At 53.4% G+C, this 18,759-nt stretch overlaps 1 protein-coding gene across 9 annotated transcripts in view; it reads left to right on the forward strand.

Annotated features, from left to right (window-relative positions):
- Positions 1-18,759, forward strand: part of PCNT (pericentrin) — a 129,981-nt gene that overhangs the window by 102,356 nt on the left and 8,866 nt on the right. For 7 of the 9 annotated variants that reach the window (XM_045776969.2, XM_045776971.2, XM_045776972.2 and 4 more), the window contains 9 exons: positions 1,122-1,316; positions 2,001-2,174; positions 2,924-3,107; positions 4,365-4,587; positions 4,876-5,026; positions 5,707-6,342; positions 11,462-11,670; positions 12,546-12,648; positions 13,709-13,882. In XM_045776969.2, the coding sequence (XP_045632925.2) occupies positions 1,122-1,316; positions 2,001-2,174; positions 2,924-3,107; positions 4,365-4,587; positions 4,876-5,026; positions 5,707-6,342; positions 11,462-11,670; positions 12,546-12,648; positions 13,709-13,882 (2,049 nt within the window). The remainder of the gene's footprint in view (positions 1-1,121; positions 1,317-2,000; positions 2,175-2,923; positions 3,108-4,364; positions 4,588-4,875; positions 5,027-5,706; positions 6,343-11,461; positions 11,671-12,545; positions 12,649-13,708; positions 13,883-18,759) is intronic. The other 2 variants (XM_045776976.2, XM_045776977.2) reach the window with 1 other exon arrangement.

Raw genomic sequence — 18,759 nt, forward strand, 5'->3', positions numbered from 1 at the left:
GAGCATTTTTTCATGTGTCTGTTGGCCATCTGGATGTCTTTCAGAAAAGTGTCTGTTCATGCCTTCAGTCCATTTCTTGACTGGGTTGTTCGTTTTTTGGGTGTTGAACTTGTTTTTGTTTTTTAAAGATTTATTTGAGAGAGCACGCATGCAAGTGGGGGGAGGGGCTGAGGGAGAGACGTATCAAGCAGACTCCCAGCTGAGCCCAGAGCCCGACGCGGGGCTCGAATCCCAGGACCCCGAGTTCGTGAACTGGGCCGAAATCGAGATTCAGACCCTGAACCGACCGAGCCACCCCCACCCCTTCGTTGCTACTTTTATACTTCCCTGTTTGAGGCATCTATTAGTCCTTTTTCCTCAGAGATCTCAAAGCATAACATGCCCCTTGAATAATCTTTGTGTGGAGTGAGGACCGTTACGGTTACTTTGGACCCTGTAACGGTCCTAACCTGGCGGCAACTCTGGGGAAGCCACTTTTTTCCTCTGTGCGAGTCTTTGGGCAGGAGCCGCCTGTGTGCGTGTCCCAGTGTCCCAGTGCCACGTGCTCACAGACCCTGTGTGCAGGGACTTGTCAGGGCGCATTGGTGACCGTCTCTCTGCTCCCCGTGTCTGGACCGCACTGGAGGGCCAGAGCAGTCCGCAGCCGGTCTGGTGCTGTGTGCAGGCACCTCACCCCCAAGGACGCACAGGCCTCCTGCACGGCTCCCCGCAGCCTTCTCAGAGCACAGCAGCTGCAGTCCCAGGGGAGCCAGGGACTCGCATGGCATCTTCATGACCTGGCCTTGGAAGCTGGCCCGAGGCCCTGCCCTGCGCCCCGCCCAGGCTTAGGGAAGGGACGTGGGGCTGGTGTCCACTGTGCAGGCGCTGGTGGGGTGACCAAATGAGGGCGGCCGTCCTTGGAATAGCTTCCACAGAAATTGTCTTTCCTACTGGTTTCCCAGCAGTCTTTGAAGGTTGTGGGGGAGGGATGTCTGAGAATCTTACAGAACCGCAGAATTCGTTCTTTGGCAGTGCTGTGCAGGCGGCCCTGGTGAGCATTCAGGGGTGATGGGCAGGGGACTGGATGGATGAGTCGCTTCAAGCTGGTTTTCCCTCTTTCTGAAATGCTCGTCCTCTTGCAGGCTTTGCTACAGATGGTGTGTGACGAGAGCCACCACATATTGGCCTTGTCTGAATGCCGTGAGCCGCCGAGTGCCCTGAGCAAGGGTGAGCCGAGTGCCCCCCTTGAGCACTTCCCAAGGGAGGGCCCCGGCCTTTTGGAGGCGGTGCCAGCCCTGTGGAGACATCCGAACCTAGCACCCCAAAAGGGAGAGAAGGTACGGGATGTTCCACCTGAAAGAGAATAAGGTGTGGGCAAGGAGCAGTTGGAGGGGGTTGCTTGGCCACATAAGTGAGATAACAGGAATAAGGGGTGGGTCAGCGGTGGGCACAGGGGCCATGTTCCTGGCCAGCCACCCTCAGTCATGTTTGCTGGCACTAGCCACATGCTGGCACATTCCAGGCCCCATTAGGGCAGGAGAAGCTGTGGGAGGAGGACACATGACAGAGTTCTACTGGAGGTGGGTGGTGGGAAGTGGGTGTGGGGACCAGACCTGAGCCCACAGGGTCCCAGTGTCCACTCTGTGACCAGGGAACCAGGGCAGCTCGGTGAGGACCAGGTGCTGACCCACATCCAAGGGGACCTAACAGCCACAGGGTGTGCAGGGAGGCAAGACCCCAGTGTCAGGCCCAGGCCTGCCGGGGGGCAGGGTGGCCAGCCAGCAGCACCCATGCTGGGCCTTGTGGTGCAGTGGTGGGAAAGAAGGAGGTTTGCCCGCCAGCATTTGCTCTGTCTTACCTGCTTTTTCCTTCAGTAGCTTCTTCTCTGTCGACAAGGTTGGCTTCTTGTGCCCTGGGATGGTCCTGGGTACATTTGTGTCTGCTCTGCTGTTGGGTCGTTTCTGGTTCAGCCTACAGGGTGCATTTATAAGAATCCTGAGCTCCTTGTCCCAATATTTCAGGAACCTCCCGACATGTGTCTTGACTGGAGAGGAGAATTCCTACAGGTTGTTCAGGAGGCATTTGGAAAAGAACGGGAGATGTTGAGGGCCGAGTTGCAGCCCCAGCCCTGTGGCTCTGACCCTGGGGACCACAGCTCCCTGCTGGAGAGGCTGGAGAAGGTGGTCCAGGAGCAGGTGAGCACATGCCTTGATTTATTTCCCAGAGACCGCAACAGAGAGGGTGACGGAACGGGTTCGTGTGAATTTGACCTTGGAATGTGGCAGTGACCAAGGAAGAAGTCCTGCCTCAGTCCACATGTGGCACTGTTTAATCAGGATTCCGTAAAGTGGAGACATCTGTGCATTTATTTTCCTTTTCATCCTCGCTGTATTCTGGAAATAACGGGCCTTTCCTTGAAAACAGAGCAGCACTAAATGGCCTGACCCAGGCTGTGCGTGCTGAGCCCAGGGTTGGAGGGTCAGAAAGCCAGAGGGGTTGGCAGTGTTTCCACCAGGTCCCTTGTAGGGAGAGGGCACTGGAGTCTAGATGCAGGGTCTACGGCAGGTCAGAGTGGCCTCTGGCGTAGACCTAGGAGACAGGTGTGTGAGGTCTGAAGGTCCCCCGGGGCCTCTGTGCCTGTGTTCCATACCGCGTGTTTGTCACAGGTACCCTTCTGCGAGTCTGTTCTCACTCTGTCGGGGATGAGTCTCCGTCACCAAGCTCGTGCCCATGAAGCTGGAGGCACAGATTTGCACATGGTGGGCTGCTTGTGCCTGGAGCCGCCAGTGCTCTCTCCGGCCTGGCCTCCCCCACCCTTGGGACACGCTCTGTGCTCCCGTTGCCCCACTCAGGGTGTGTTCCTCCGCCGCAAGGCCCGCTAAGTAGCTGTGTCTGTGACCCTGCTCTCCCTCCTTTCCTGCCCCATCTCTGGGGAGATCTGCAGGAGAAGTCCTTGGAGCACCTTCGCCTGTCAGACAGGAGCAGCCTGCTGTCCGAGATCCAGGCTCTGCGCGCCCAGCTGCGCATGACGCACCTGCAGAACCAGGAGAAGCTGCAGCAGCTGTGTGCGGCGCTGACTAGTGCGGAGGCTCGGGGGAGCCGGCAGGAGCACCAGCTGCGCAGGCAGGGTGAGTGCCGCCCCTCGTGTCAGTGCCCCACCGGCATTCACCTGGTGGGTGAGGTAGTGCACAGGTGAGCCACGCCCCTGTGGGCTGCCCAGTGCTGGATCCCGTGGCCCCAGCAACATCCCGGTCTCTCCAGGTCCCTGGGCCCTGGGACCATTGGCCTTGGCATTTCTCGGTTCATAGAACTGCCAGGGAGACGACTCTGTGTGGTGCGTGGGGCAGAGGCCTTGCCAGGGTCCTGGCAGCCTGTGTCAGTGTGAGTGCTGGGTGCCAGCAGGACCGTGCCTGAGAGTCTCTGGCGCTTGTGCTAGGTTTAAACTGCCTGTCCTACGTTTCTACGTTTAATTTAGGTTCTTCTAGACTTTTTTTTTTTTGTAGATGCTCACATCATCCTTGGATAAAAAGCATTTTATTTTATTTTTTCCACCTACCTTCTCTTGTTACCAATTGCCCTGGTTAGGCCCTTGAGCGTTTTGGTGAGCGGAGGGCCGCGGCAGGCGTCTGGTGGAGGGGGGGGTGCTCCATCTCACACTCTTACACGCGGTGCCAGTTGTGGTCTTTGCACACACACTCTGTTGGCTCTCAGAGCCCCTTCTCTTCCCAGTCTTGGGTGCTGAATGACGGCCAGACCCATCCAGCAGCACAGCCTTGCATTCAGGTTGTGTTACGGTATCTTGTGAGCATTTCTGGGCCGGGCTTGCTGATTTTGCATCTGCATGCGTGAGGGGTACTGGTCTGTGGTTTTCTTTCTTCCGGTTTTGATGTTGGAGTAGTGCCAACTTGTGGAGAACCGGCAGGTGTCTTTCCTTCTGTGTTCCGGAGGGGTTTGTAGAGAGGTTTTGGGAGGATTCTGCAGTGAAGCTGTTGGGGCCGGGGCTGTCTCTGTTGGGAGCACGCAGTGTAGGAGTCGCGGGCGAAGTTGTGATTCAGGGTGACTACAGGGACGGGACGGTCCGTCGCTGCCCAACCCGCACTAGTGCCTTTAGGCAGACCCCAGGCCTGAACAGCTGGCCCTGGGGGGCCATGTTGTGTCCTCTGGCTCTGTGGCCACTCTGCCCATGCACCTGTGGGGTGTCCTGAGGCCTGGAGGGTGTGGTGGGGAGGCCGGTGTCCCAGCTGTAGGCCTGGAAATACCCTTTTCCCCGAGAGTGAATACATCCCCATCCCCATGCTGGTGGTTTTTAATTTGTGGAGTCCCAGGTACAGCTCACCCTGGGTTCACAGGCAATGCTGTCTCACGTTCTCTAACGTCTTTCTCAGTGGAGTTACTGGCATACAAGGTCGAGCAGGAGAAACGTATAGCCAGCGACGTACAGAAAACCCTGAATGAAGAGCAAGAGAAAGCCAGCAGTGTTCGGAAGCTCCTGGTGGTGGAGCAGACTGTCGTCAGAGACTTGAGATCTGAGCTCCGCGAGTGTAAACAGGACAATGAGAGGCTGCTGGCCTCCCTCAGTGAGGCGCAGAAGGAGGTCCTCCAGCTGAGGTAGAGGCCCTAACCCAGCTCTGGTGCACCGCATTCCGGCCCCCAGTCCTGTCCACAGACTTTGTCGAGTAACGTGAGGAAGTCACGCAGTTGTCCCCACCCTTCTCTTGGTGTGGAAGTGGAAGAGCGGCCCTCGTGGGCTGCAGTTTGTGCTCGTATTGTGATAGGAGCGCTGGGTGTGCAGGGTGGGGGGCACCAAGCACAGGCACACGTGCGTGTCTGAGGAGGCTGCAGGGTGTGCCCCCAGGCGAGCTCCTGTGACCCGCACGTCCCCCTCTCCGCACGCAGGTCTGTGCTGGACAGTAAGGAGAGCAACCTGAAGGCCGCGCTGCAGGAGCTAGAGTGCGAGCGCGGGAGGGAGCGCGCCCTGCAGAGCCGGCTGGAGGAGGAACAGCTACAGCACCTGCAGAAGGAGGGCCAGAGCTCCAAGACCCTGGAGGTGCCTGGGCAGCAGGGTGGGGGGCAGCTCTCCGCGGGGCCCCTCTCCTGCTCTCCCTGCGGGCACGTGCCGGGCGGCAGGGAGTAACAGCGGCGAAGCCTGGGTCTGGTGCAGCAGCATCTTCGTCTTGACTGACGGTGCTCGTAACCCCCACTGTCTCTGCGTGTTTGGCTCCACGAAGAGGACGCGGCGTCCTCACAGACCAGCTGCACAGAGCACTTCGGCAGCGTGTGTCCAGCCACGTAAATGGCAGTGACCGGCTTCTGTGTACAGTGGCACTTGCATGTGTGAACTGACACGCCATCTGGCCGCTCAGAGGACCGGTGTCCAGCAGGCGATCTGCGCTCCTCAGTCCCAGGGCTGAGCGAAGCGATCTTTCACGCACACGGAGACCGTGGCTCAGCGCAAACAGGATGTTGTCTGAGTGTTCAGGGTGTGGTGGTTGTAAGGGAGGGCGAGTGAACCCAGGACGTGGGTGTGCATTTACTGAGTGCTGCTTCCAAAACGTGCTCCATCCGTGAAGGAGATGGCAGAGTGACCATGGAACTGTTACGTCTGCTTTTACCTGTAGAATGAGGAGGTGCAATTGCTAGCTTGTGGGATTTGAACAGAAATTGGGGCAGGAAAACTGTTTTGACACCTCTCTTGATTTACTTTTTCCCGTCTTTTCCCTGGTATAGGAGTTAAGAATATCTCTGGAGAAGCAGTATGCTCAGAGTAACCGACTGTGTGTTGCACTGAAACATGAGCAGACAGCGAAGGACAACCTTCAGAAGGAGCTGCAGATCGAGGCCTCGCGCTGTGAGGCGCTGCTGGCGCAGGAGCGGGGCCAGCTGTCCGAGCTGCAGCGGAGCCTAGAGGCTGAGAAGGGCCGCTCGCTGGAGCTGGCTGCGGCTCTACGCCACGAGCGGCTCCTGACGGAGCAGCTGAGCCGCGGCACACGGGAGGCCCCGGCACATCACGCTTTGCTGAGGAAGCTGAAGGACGAGAAGTCGCGCGCGGCGGAGCTGCAGGCCAGGCTGGAGCAGGTGCAGCAGCAGCTGGAGGCGGACGTGCAGAAGCGCCGTGCGGAGCTTGAGAGGGAGAAGGAGGTAAGGGCTGCACAGACCGCCGCCGTGGAGCACCCCCAAGCACGGGAGCCGCGGCGTGGTCTGCGGAGAGAGGGGGAGAGTTCTGCTCGGCGGCAGGCGGGATTAGAGCACTTGCACTCGAGGCTGGCCGCGCGGGAAGGACGCAAGGACACGAGGAGGAGAGCGGAGACGGGGCCGGGCCAGGCTGACGTGGAGATGCGGCCGACCGGAGACAAGGAGAAACTGGTGAGAGCACGCCGGCCGTGTCACCACCCAGCAGCCGGCCGTGGGGCTGAGCGCGCCGCGGGGCCATGACCCAGTTCCGCTCCTTTGTCCCACCGGTCTGTGTCCGTCCTCCACCGCCCTCTCGTCACCGCAGCCTTGTGGCAGGTTTCTGTGTTGAGAAGCGGGACTCTCTGACCTCGGTCTTTCTCAGGGTTGTCTTAGATATTCGGGGTCCTTGGGATTCTGGGGGGGTTGCGTTGACTCTGCAGATGGCTTTGGGGAGTTGTCACCTTGATGGTGTTACCTCTGTGGATCATGAAATTGGAAATCTCTCCACATAATTTAGGTCTTTGATTTCTTTCAACGACGTTTTATTGCTTTCAGATGATAAGTGTTGCACTCATTGTTAAATTATCCCCAGGTATTTTATGATTTTTTTGATGCTGTTGTGAGTGGGAATTGGCTTCTTAATTTCATTTTCAGATCGTCCCTGGCTGGCATATAGCGATAAGGTTGGTTCATCTTACAACCTTAGACTTATTCGTTATTTTCAGTTTTGTAATGTATTTGTGGTTTCCATGTGTGAGATCATGTCACCTGCACATCAAGTAGGCTTTCTTCTTCCATCCGTGTCCGGGTGACTTCTGCATGCCCTCCTGCCCATCTTGGGAGCCACCGTCTTCCTCCGTCTCAGGGGTCTGTCTCTTCCTGGCTCCTTTGTTGCTGTACTTTCAGTGCCACCGTCTTCCTCCGTCTCAGGAGTCTGTCTCTCCCTGGCTCCTTTGTTGCTGTATTTTCAGCCATGAGCGAGTTTGGATCTACATTTTTGGGGTCTTGGAATCAATGTTTTTGCCCTTTATTCTGTTGACGCTGAGTTTCCCATGATCAGGTTCCATCTGGGGAGCCACCCTTGCGTTCTTGGGCTGAATCCCACTTGACTTCGATGTCGTTTTTCTATATAGTGCTGGGTTCAGTTTGCTAGTTTTTTGTTAAGGGCTTTGCATCTATGTTCATTGAGGGACATGGGTCTGTATTTTTGAAGCTGTGGTGGTTCTGATTTTGCTATCCAGATGATTTTTGCCTCACAGGTTGGGAAGTGTTCCTCTTCTATTTTTTGGATAAAATGTTACTTTTAGATACATTTTATGTCAGTCAGAAACCTTTGTTTCTGAGAAAATGAAATCCTTTGTCTTCATATGGATTAACAGTTGTGTTGCCCTCTTTAAAAATGCTTTTTAAATATTTTTTTTTTAATATTTTTTTAGGGGCACCTGGGTGGCTCAGTTGTTAAGCATCTGCCTTCGGCTCAGGTCATGATCCCAGGTCCTGGGATCGAGCCCCACATCAGGCTCCCTGCTCAGCGGGGAGCCTGCTTCTCCCTCTCTCACTCCCCCTGCTTGTGTTCCCTCTCTTGCTTGTGTTCCCTCTCTTGCTGTCTCTCTCTGTCAAATAAATAATATCTTTTAAAAAAATTTTTTTTAAACACACATTTTTTTAAAAATTGTGAAAATCCAAATAAGTTTTTAAAAACACACGAAAAGCAGTAGCTTGGTCTTTTCAGTGGTTAGCCTGCCATGAAATATTTGAGAAATGAATATGTGTTTCTAAAAACAAAACTCTAGGGGCGCCTGGGTGGCACAGCGGTTAAGCGTCTGCCTTTGGCTCAGGGCGTGATCCCGGCGTTACGGGATCGAGCCCCACATCAGGCTCCTCTGCTGTGAGCCTGCTTCTTCCTCTCCCACTCCCCCTGCTTGTGTTCCCTCTCTCGCTGGCTGTCTCTATCTCTGTCAAATAAATAAATAAAATCTTTAAAAAAAATAAATAAATAAATAAAAAATAAAAATAAAAACAAAACTCTAGATTTCTAAGTGTTACAAAGATAAGTCAGCTCCCAGATGCTATGAAATTAGTTTAGTTTTGGAAGTTCACGTGAGGGATGTGGTCAGTATGTTTGAACAGCGTTGCTGAGGTACAGTTTACGTACCATTGAGTTCACCAACTTAAGTTGTGCACATCAGTGGTTGTCAGTACTCAGAGTCGTGCGCCCCTTGCCACCCCCCGTTAGAACATGTTCATTGCCCCACCTAGAACCCATACCGTTAGCGCTCAGCCCTGGCGACCGCAAGTCTTCTTCCTGTCTGGATTGACCTGTTCTGGACATTTCCCGTAAAGGAATCAGGTGGTGCGTGGCCTCTCCTGTCTGGCTCCTTTCCTGATGTTTTCAATGCATGTGTTATGCTGCGGTACACAGGCTTTGCAGTCATGGTCATGTACTGCGCGCCCGCTTGGGGAGGCGGGGTAGTTTGGACGTGTTGCGGGGAGCGGGTGGTGCGTGGCTTGGAAGCACCCTGTACTGTTTTGTGAAGGAGGGGAGTCACAGCCCAGAGTGGGCCTTGCTGACACAGAACCCCTGAGTGTGTTCAGGTTTTGTGCACGTGTGTGTGTGCGTGTGCGCCTGTTTGCCTCTTCTCCGTGTGTGTGTGTGTGTGTGTGTGCGCGCGCCTGTTTGCCTCTTCTCCCTGGGTGTGTGTGTGTGTGTGTGTGCGCGCGTGTGCGCCTGTTTGCCTCTTCTCCCTGGGTGTGTGTGTGCGTGTGTGTGCGTGTGCGCCTGTTTGCCTCTTCTCCCTGGGTGTGTGTGTGCGTGTGTGTGCGTGTGCGCCTGTTTGCCTCTTCTCCCTGGGTGTGTGTGTGCGCGCGCGCCTGTTTGCCTCTTCTCCCTGGGTGTGTGTGTGCGTGTGTGTGCGTGTGCGCCTGTTTGCCTCTTCTCCCTGGGTGTGTGTGTGCGCACGCGCGCGTTTGCCTCTTCTCCCTGGGGGTGTGTGTGCGCGTGCGCCTGTTTGCCTCTTCTCCCTGGGTGTGTGTGTGTGTGCGTGTGCGTGTGCGCCTGTTTGCCTCTTCTCCCTGGGTGTTGTGTGCGTGTGTGTGCATGTGCGCCTGTTTGCCTCTTCTCCCTGGGTGTGTGTGCGCGTGTGTGTGTGCGTGTGCGCCTGTTTGCCTCTTCTCCCTGGGTGTGTGTGTGTGTGTGCATGTGCGCCTGTTTGCCTCTTCTCCCTGGGTGTGTGTGCGCGTGTGTGTGTGCGTGTGCGCCTGTTTGCCTCTTCTCCCTGGGTGTGTGTGTGTGTGTGTGCATGTGCGCCTGTTTGCCTCTTCTCCCTGGGTGTGTGTGCGCGTGTGTGTGTGCGTGTGCGCCTGTTTGCCTCTTCTCCCTGGGGGGGGTGTGTGCGCGTGTGTGTGTGCGTGTGCGCCTGTTTGCCTCTTCTCCCTGGGTGTGTGTGCGCGTGTGTGTGTGCGTGTGCGCCTGTTTGCCTCTTCTCCCTGGGTGTGTGTGTGCGTGTGTGTGTGCATGTGCGCCTGTTTGCCTCTTCTCCCTGGGGGGGGTGTGTGCGCGTGTGTGTGTGCGTGTGCGCCTGTTTGCCTCTTCTCCCTGGGGGTGTGTGTGTGTGTGTGTGTGTGCGCGCACCTGTTTGCCTCTTCTCCCTGGGGGTGTGTGTGCGCGTGTGTGCCTGTTTGCCTCTTCTCCCTGGGTGTGTGTGTGTGTGTGCGTGTGCGCCTGTTTGCCTCTTCTCCCTGGGTGTGTGTGCGCGTGTGTGTGTGCGTGTGCGCCTGTTTGCCTCTTCTCCCTGGGGGGGGTGTGTGCGTGTGTGTGTGTGCATGTGCGCCTGTTTGCCTCTTCTCCCTGGGTGTGTGTGTGTGTGTGCGTGCACGCCTGTTTGCCTCTTCTCCCTGGGTGTGTGTGTGTGTGTGTGTGTGCGTGCGTGTGCGCCTGTTTGCCTCTTCTCCCTGGGGGGGTGTGTGTGTGTGTGTGCGTGTGCGCCTGTTTGCCTCTTCTCCCTGGGGGGGTGTGTGTGTGTGTGTGCGTGCGTGTGCGCCTGTTTGCCTCTTCTCCCTGGGGGGGTGTGTGTGTGTGTGTGCGTGCGCGCCTGTTTGCCTCTTCTCCCTGGGGGTGTGTGTGCGTGTGTGTGTGTGTGTGCGCGCGTGTGTGCCTGTTTGCCTCTTCTCCCTGGGTGTGTGTGTGCGCGCGCGCCTGTTTGCCTCTTCTCCCTGGGAAGAGTGTCTCTAGCCTTCATGTGCTTCTTAAGGACTTCCCCCAAACCATCTCTAAAGTTTTCAGCCAAGTGCTTTAACCTTGATTTAAAAAAATTAAATAAAAAGTGTAATGTGATAGCTTAAAACACGTAAAGGAAATGTTTTCCAAGTTAATAAATTGTTCCTCGTGAGCACCCTGGAATGGAGTTTACGCAATGCAGCCCTTCTGGTGTTGTGGTCGCTATAGATGGTTAATTTGTTTTGGATTATGGAATCTTTTTCTGAGCACAGTGTCCTCCCAAGATAGTTGTTTCAGGGTCAATTTCGTCTTTTCTAAACAAAATAAACCTGTAGGTCCCTTGGTACCTTGCTTTCCTAACTGGAGAATAGCTAAGTAATGATCCCCGCACCCTCCCAAGACTGGAGCGTTGGTCGAGATGACGCCAGGAAGGACCCGTGGTCTGTGCTGTGTGGGGCCATGGGGCGGGAGGCTGGGTTCTGGGTATCCCAGATTCTCCCCGACATGGCGCCTCTGCCTGCCCTTCCTGAGGCCTCCTCGCCTGTGCAAGCTCGTCCAGGTGGCCCTCTTGCATTTATGGCTGCCCAGAGAGGTTTCCACTGGGTGATCCACTCTGTCTCCCTGGTGGGGACGCAGATCCCCACGTTGGGCAGGGAGCTGGTTGCCGTTCCACCGATTTCTCCAGGAGCCCAGCATACGCCCAGCACCCCCGTGGTGAAGGGCATTTCGCATGTGAGGCCGTTTCCACTTCGTGCATGTGCACGTTCTCCTGTGCTTGTCTGTGTCCGTGTGTTGGTGTGTGTATGCATGTGTGCGCCGAGGGTGGAAGCCAGAACGTGGGCCTGTGGAGACTCCTGTTTCGGTGTCCAGCCTCCCCTTCTCACGCTGGTGAAAGCCTGATCGTTCTCAGAAATAAAGATCAGGCCTTCACCACTGATGCTGCGGAGCTTAGTTCTGCCTCTCCGACTCTGCACAGCCCCTGCCCCAGGACCCCATGCCGGACAGGGGCCGCCCGTGGTGATGGCTGGGCTTCAGGCTCCTGCTTTCAAAACAGGCATGTGAAGGACTTTGCTGTTGTTTTGCCGTTGACAACAGCGAGAGTTGGAGCTGCAGCGCCAGCGAGATGAGCACAAGATCCGGCAGCTTCAGCGGACGGTCCAGGCCCTGGAGGCGAAGGAGGCGGCTCGCCAGTCCCCAGAGGCGGAGCGGCTGCTGGAGGAACGGCACAGCCTGGAGAAGGTCCGGCAGCAGCTGCTGTGTGCGGCTGGGCTCCTGACCAGTTTCGTCAGCCAGACGGTGGACAGGTGAGCCCCTCAGGACCGGCTGCTCCCCTGCGATCTGAGCCTCGTGTGTTAGGGCACATGTGGACGTTTGGGGCATGGCCTTGATTTCAGGTCCCCATTTTAATGCAGCAGACTCCGTCTCTCCCGTGTGTTTGATGAATCTGTGGGCAGCACTCTCCTGAAAGACGTTGACAGAATTGTATTTTTTTGCATTCTAATAGGAGAGAAAAATCCAAGTTTCTTTTGAATCTGTTTTCCTCATGCCACTTTGCAGTTACTCACCACCCAGAAGTTCTGGGCCAGATGCCAGGCCCGCGCTGCCTGGGCCTGCTAAGGTTGGGTGGTGCAACATGTCCGCATGGTGTCCGCCTTGCCCACAGCCCTCAGGACCGCTGCTCACACAACCGGGGTGCGCCTCTATGGTTGCGGGACCGATAGGAGTGTTTCTGCGAACAAAAACATTCATACTTGCCCTCTCCTGTCTGCACAGACACTCCGCAAATACAGTTCTCCCGTCTGCAATTGGGTTAGTTTGTAGAGCAGCGTGATCTCTGAGTGGACCTTCCTTCTGGACAGTGCTTACACCCGACACAGACCCCGGCAGAAGGCAGTGCTCAGGGAGTCTCCATAGTCTGCGGTCAGTGGCCAGATGTTTCTGGGCCTCACAGACTGTCCGTGCAAGCGCTGCGTCACGTCCTGGCTGGTACTGTCAGTAGGGCGGCTCTGAGCCCCTGCCTTTTGTGGGTAGCATGGCTCAAGGAAGCAGTCATAAGCACGTCCTCCTGGGAGCTGTGTTGGACCCCATTTGTTGTTTCTTCCACGGAGTTCCCAGTGGCCGTGAGTAACTGTCAGTTGGGGTCTGCATAAGCCTTTTCAGTGTCTGTTTATCTTTACAGGACAATAAGCGATTGGACATCATCGAATGAGAAAGCAGTGTCTTCCTTACTGCGCACGTTAGAGGAGCTCAAGTCTGAGCTGAGCACGCCCAGCTCTTCCCAGGTGAGGGGTGGGGCCCCCTGCATGGTTCCTTTTTTACCCCTCCCTGCCACCTCTACTCTCTGACTGCCCACCGTGGGCGAGAACAAGCAGGGGCCTGGGAAAGCCGTGTGACCTTGCCAAGTACTCCGGTTGTGCCCTCTAGTGGGCGCTGGGCTGTGGTGCTCAGGGCAGGTGCCCCCAGGCCCCTGCTGACCCAGCCTGCTCCGTGTACACCTGAGTTGAGAGTCTGAGCCAGAAGTGAAGTCCCGAGGGCCTTCTGGAAAATTCTGACCTCCCTGTCAGCTGCGCCTGAAGGTGTTTAGAAGTCCTGGTTGCTGACACAGGTTCCTGGTAGATGTTCCTTGGCAGTGGTGAAATCCTGCTGTTTATTGTGAAAGCAGCATGTGTGTAGGCAGCACGAGAGCGAACCGAGTGCCTGCGGAGCATGACGGGTCCATGTGGGGCGTGCTGTCCTAGGAGGTAGTGCCTCTGTCAGTGTCTGGAGCCAGCTGTCGGTTGAGTAATACTCTGATTATAGAGATAATGAACTTGTTTTAAGGGACTTGTGTGTTGGGCCCCTCAGGGATGAACACACGGTGTTCCCTGTTCCCTGTGTGTGCTGCTCACAGAGCCGTGAGCCATCAGAATGTGTTCTGTTGCACACTGGCTTTGCTAGTGCAGTCTCGTTCATGGAGGAATGGAAAGAAATGTGAGTTGATGACTTATTCTCTGTCCCATAGATAGACACTCTGCCCAGCCCCACAAGCTCCCACTGAACCCCAAACATGTAAAGTAACCAACAGTAAAAAACACAATAACAAATGTACCTTTTTTTTTTTAACAAAGATTTTATTTATTTGCGAGAGAGAGCACAAGCAGGGGGAGCAGCAGGCAGACGCAGAGGCAGAAGCAGGCTCCCGCTGAGTAGGGAGCTCAACGCGGGACTGGATCCCAGGACCCTGGGGTCATGCCCTGAGCCGAAGGCAGACATGTCACCACCGACTGAGCCATCAGGTCCTGCACGTGTATGCCTTTTAACAAACAAATTTGTATACATTTATTTTTGTTTTCTCCTTTCAAGAAAAAAGTGACAGCAGAGCTACAGACCCAGCTGGTGGACGTCCTCCTGAAAGACAATGACTCCCTGACAAAAGCTCTGCGCACAGTCACCCAGGAGAAGGCGGAGCTGTGCCGGGCGGTGTCGCAGCTGGAGAAGTCCCTGAAGCAGCACTTGTTGAAGCGCGGCATGCGGAATGTACGTAGGCACTTCCGTGGGGGACCCGGCGTGCAGAGTGTAGTCCGCGTTTCCTTGCGGTTCGCGGCGTGTGGAGTGTAGTCCGCGCTTCTGTGCAGGACCGGCGTGCGGAGTGTAGTCCGCGCTTCCGTGCGGTTCGCGGCGTGTGGAGCGTAGTCCGCGCTTCCCTGCGGGACGCGGGGCGGCACAAACGGGGCTCCCTCTGGGCTGTGCGCTCTGAGCCACCCTGGGGCGCCACAGTAGCTTAGCGCTCCAGCCCCGTGTCTGCGTTCTTCACAGACACGGGCACACACGCGGACGCACGTGCTTCTTGCTGTGAGATAATGTTCCTTACCTGTTTGTGATAGGAAATCTGACTTTTACCTAATTATGTAGTTTGATAGACTTTTATCCTGGAATGCTTAATTTCTTTTCTATTTAGGTTGTTGTGTTTGATTTGATTTGCTCTTTTTACAATGAAAAATTTTTAAGTGATTTTTTAATTTACATGCAGTAAAAACCTCCTTGTTGGCAGGATGTCATTTGAGGTTTCACGCATGGGTCGACTCGTGATCCCCGTAACTGCTGGTGTTAGCAGAACCCGCAGCAGTGGCACTCGCTGTTCTCTGGCCGCCGGCAGGCACGGCCTGGCTGTTCGCCACAGTGCACCGCTTCCGGCTGTCACAGAGGCGGGAGCACACGGTGTGTCCTCCTGGAGGCTCCTCACTTCTTTCCTAAAGCACCTAAGATCCATCCTGGGCTCGTATTGCCGAGCAGCGTTCCGGGCACAGATGTGCCTCAACAGAGTATCTGGGTTGTCTCGTGTGGGATGATGACAGCGGTCCTGGAAGCAGTTGCTCTGGGCTGAATACCGGGAGTGGGGGGGGGTCCCCAAGACGTGAGTGTGGAGCCCGCCGTGTGTCCAGCGGCTACACCACTCCTCTTCCGAACTTCAACAAAACATGGGAGTCCTGTTGCTGTGTCTGCACTCTGGGTGCTGGTGGTGCGTTTTCCACCAGCGTGGTGCCAGGTGCCGAGTGGTATCTGTATGTTCTTCAGTGAAGTGTCCTTTAAAGCCCTTGCTCGCTTTTAAAATTGCACTGTTTTCTGATGTTGTTGCGTTCTGAGTTGTTTGTGTGTTGTGGACACGGCTGCATGGTCAGATTGGGGTGTACGCTCTCTCCTCCCAGTCGGTGCCACCCTCTCTGGCAAGATGGTAGCCTTTGCAGAACAAACTTTATAAATTTTAATAAAGTCGACTTTTTTGGTGTGGATCCCGTCAGGAGTTTTGTAGTTGTACTTTTTACATTCAGGTCTATGATCCATATTGAGTCAATTTTGTTTTCGGTCTGAGAGTTAGGTCAAGGGTGTTTGTATGCATGTTGATACCCAGTTATCACGGCACACGTTGAAAGATTCTTTTTTTTTCTTTGTACCGATGTCAGAAGTCATTCCACAAACGTGCGTGTATGTCTGGATTCTCTCTTCTGTTCTGCTGACCAGGTAGCATCAGGTAGTGGGAATGCTCCAATATTTTTTTTCTGTTTTCAAATTATTTGGCTATTCTATTCTAGTTGTTTTGTTTTTGAACATAAATTTTAGAACCTTCCTGGTTGGTTGGTTGGGATGTGGGAGGAACCGGGAGGTACAGGGCCCGGCTGGTTTGGAAAAATGGTCTGGCCATTCTTACCAGCAGTTCCACATAAAAACTTGTGCCTAGACTTTCCTGTCACCATTATTCATTGTTGCCTGAAAGTGGAAATATCCCAAATGTCCATTAATTAATGGACAAGTAAGTAAAATGTGGTATGTCCATAAATGGGATTATTTGGCAGTAAAAGGACTAAAAGATTGCTAAGGGCTTCAGTGTGGATGAGCCTGTGTCACCTCGCTGTAGGGTCCTATTTACGTGGCTTGTCCAGAGCCACAGAACCATTGAGGCAGAAAACAAAGTAATGGTTGCCTGGGGCTGGGGGTGTGGGGGGGGGCTGGGGATGATGAAAACATGAATTACAGAGTGGTGATCATTGCATTCTGTGGATTTATTAAAAACCCATTGAATTGTACATTTTCAGAGGATAAATTTTATGATATGTGAATTACATTTCAGTGAGGCTATCGTAAAGGTTTTAGGCAAGGATTGACATCTTGGCTACGCAACTGTAACTGTGAATTTAGCTTCATTGAATCTTCCCATCTGCGAACTTGCGTGTCCTTTCATGTGTTTCGATCTCTTAAATACGTTGTAGCAATCAGCAGTCAGATTCTGAAAACATGTTAGATTGATACCTTAATATTTCATTTTTCAGGGAGCTGTTGTAAAAAGTACTTTTCGAGCTTTTTGTTTTCCAATTTGTTCGTGGCTCGTGTATGGAAACACGGCCCATGCTCACAGGTTCACCTTGTGCTGTTTCCCTTGCTAACCTCATTTTTCAACCCGATGAGCCCTTCTGTAGGATTTTCTACGGAGACAATTATATCATCCGTGAATAGGGGTTTATTTTCTTTCCAATGTGAATACCTTTGATTTTCTTTTCTTGCCTCTCGCACAGGCTGGCGGGGTTCCCAGTCCTAGGGGCAGAGCTTCCATCTGTCAGGTGCTCATGCCAAGGCCCTGGGGCTGAGGAAGTTCCCTTTCGAGTCTTAGTTTGCGAAGGCTTTATCGTGAATGAATGTTTAAATTTGTTACGATTTTTCTACACCTGTTGATAAGATGATGCATTTTTTTCTTGGTTACTTAGCTAACAGGGTGTATTACGTTGATTTTTGGATGTGGACTCTGTTGTGGTGCCTGGGAAAGCCCCGGGCAGTCATGGTGTCTTAACTATTTTTACGTATTGTTGGATTCAGTTTGTATTTTGTTGAGCATTTTTGCTTCTGGGTTCATGAGGGATGTTAATCTGGAGGGTTTTTTTGTTTTTGTTTTTGTATTGTCTAGTTTTGGCCTCATAAGTTGGGACACGTTCCCTCCTCTTCTTAATTTCTGGAAGAGATTTCCTAGAGCTGGCATTTATTTCTTCCTTAAATATTAATTTAAATTCACCAGTGAAACCACGTGGGCCTAGTCTGGGTCTTTTGGGGGAAGGTTTTTAGTGATGGACTTCATGTTTCTGGTGTTGGTGGAGGCCTCATGAAGGTCATTCAGATCTCCTGGAGCCTTACCGAGCTGCTTCCTCCTTGTCCTTAGTCACCGCGAGGGGGATGTTGACATCTCTAAGTACAATAGTGAATTTGTCTGTTCTCAAGCTCCATCCAGCTTTGCTTGTCTGCTTTGAAGCTCTGTTGGTGGGTAAGGTACCTCTGTACTTGGGAAGTAGGGTCCAACCACTAAGCAGACCCAGGACTTGAGTCCCCTGGTGTGAGAAGTTATAACGGCTCCATGTTTTAATCTTGATGAAAGCTGCCATTAGCACCATTCGCAGCCCTGTCTGCTTCTCTGGGACCTGTCAGAAGCATTTGGAGGTCCCGTGTCGAAGGCGTCCTGTTGTGCCTATGGGACTAAAAGCCCAGTCACTAGTAGAACACTTTTATCCTTTCTATGAAAGTTAATAAGGAAATCAGGAAATAAGTTATTTTACTGAAGATTAATTGACATACAATACGTACTAGTTTCAGGTGTACAACGCGGTGATTTGACGCATCCGTCACGAAACCGTGGCCGCTGGGAGTCTGGCTTCTGTCTGTCACCACACAGAGTTGTCACAGTGTACCTCACTGCTCACTCCGCGGTTTCATCCTAATGACTGGACATTTGCACCTCTTCGTCCCCTTCATCTGTTTTGTCCACCCCTGGCCCTCCTCCCCTCTGACCACCAACCAATTTGTTCTGTGTTTCTGTGAGTCTGTTTTGTTCGTTTGTTTGGTTTGGTTTTTTAGATTCCACATATAAGTGAGATGATATGGTATTGGTATTTTTCTGTGACTTTTGACTTCTTTCACTTTGTGTAAGACCGTTGAGGTCCATCTGTGTTGTCAGAAATAGCAAGATTTCATTCTTCTTGAGTGGCTGAGTAATATTTCATTGTGTGTATGAACCGCGTCTTCTTTATCCGTTCATCTGTCGATGGACGGCTGGGCTGTCTCCATAGTTGGGCTTTGTGGATAATGCTGCTGTGAGCATCAGGGTGCTTGTGACCCTTTGAATCTGTATTTTAATTTTCTTTGGGTAAATACCTAGTAGTGCAAGTGCTGGGTCGTGGGGTAGCTCTATGTTTAACTTTTTGAGGAACCTCCATACTGTTTTCCAGAGTGGCTGCACCCGCTTGCGGTCCCACCAACAGTGCACGAGGCTCCCCTTTCTCCACATCCTCGCCAACATCTGTCGAGTCCTGACCTGTTTTTAGCCGCTCTGACAGGTGTGAGGTGGGATCCCATCGTGGTTTGGATCTGCGTTTCCCTGATGCCGAGCGGTGTTGAGCATTTTTTCAGGTGTCTATGGGCTTTTGTATGTATTTTTTGGACAAATGTCCAGGTTTTCTGCTCATTGGGTTGTTTTTATACTGAGTTGTATACGAGTTTTTTAGTGTATTTTGGATGCTCATTCCCTATTGGATATATTATTTGTTTTGTTAATGGTTTACTGTTTAAAAGCTTTTTAGTTTGATATAGTCCAACTTGTTAATTTTTGCTTTCACTGGAGGAAATAAATATTGAATTATTTTTAAAGTTTTTATTTATTCGAGAGAGGGAGCACACATGGGGGAAAGGCAGAGGGAGGGGAGAAGCGGACTCCACACTAAGCAGGGAGCCTGACGTGGGGCTGGATCCCAGGACTCTGATGAGATCACGACCTGAGCTGAGGGAAAGGCCGAGGGAGGGGAGAAGCGGACTCCACACTAAGCAGGGAGCCTGACGTGGGGCTGGATCCCAGGACTCTGATGAGATCACGACCTGAGCTG

Source organism: Ursus americanus, chromosome 4, assembly GCF_024610735.1.
Source record: "Ursus americanus isolate L20-20 chromosome 4, mUrsAme1.1.p, whole genome shotgun sequence".
Lineage (NCBI taxonomy): Eukaryota > Metazoa > Chordata > Mammalia > Carnivora > Ursidae > Ursus > Ursus americanus.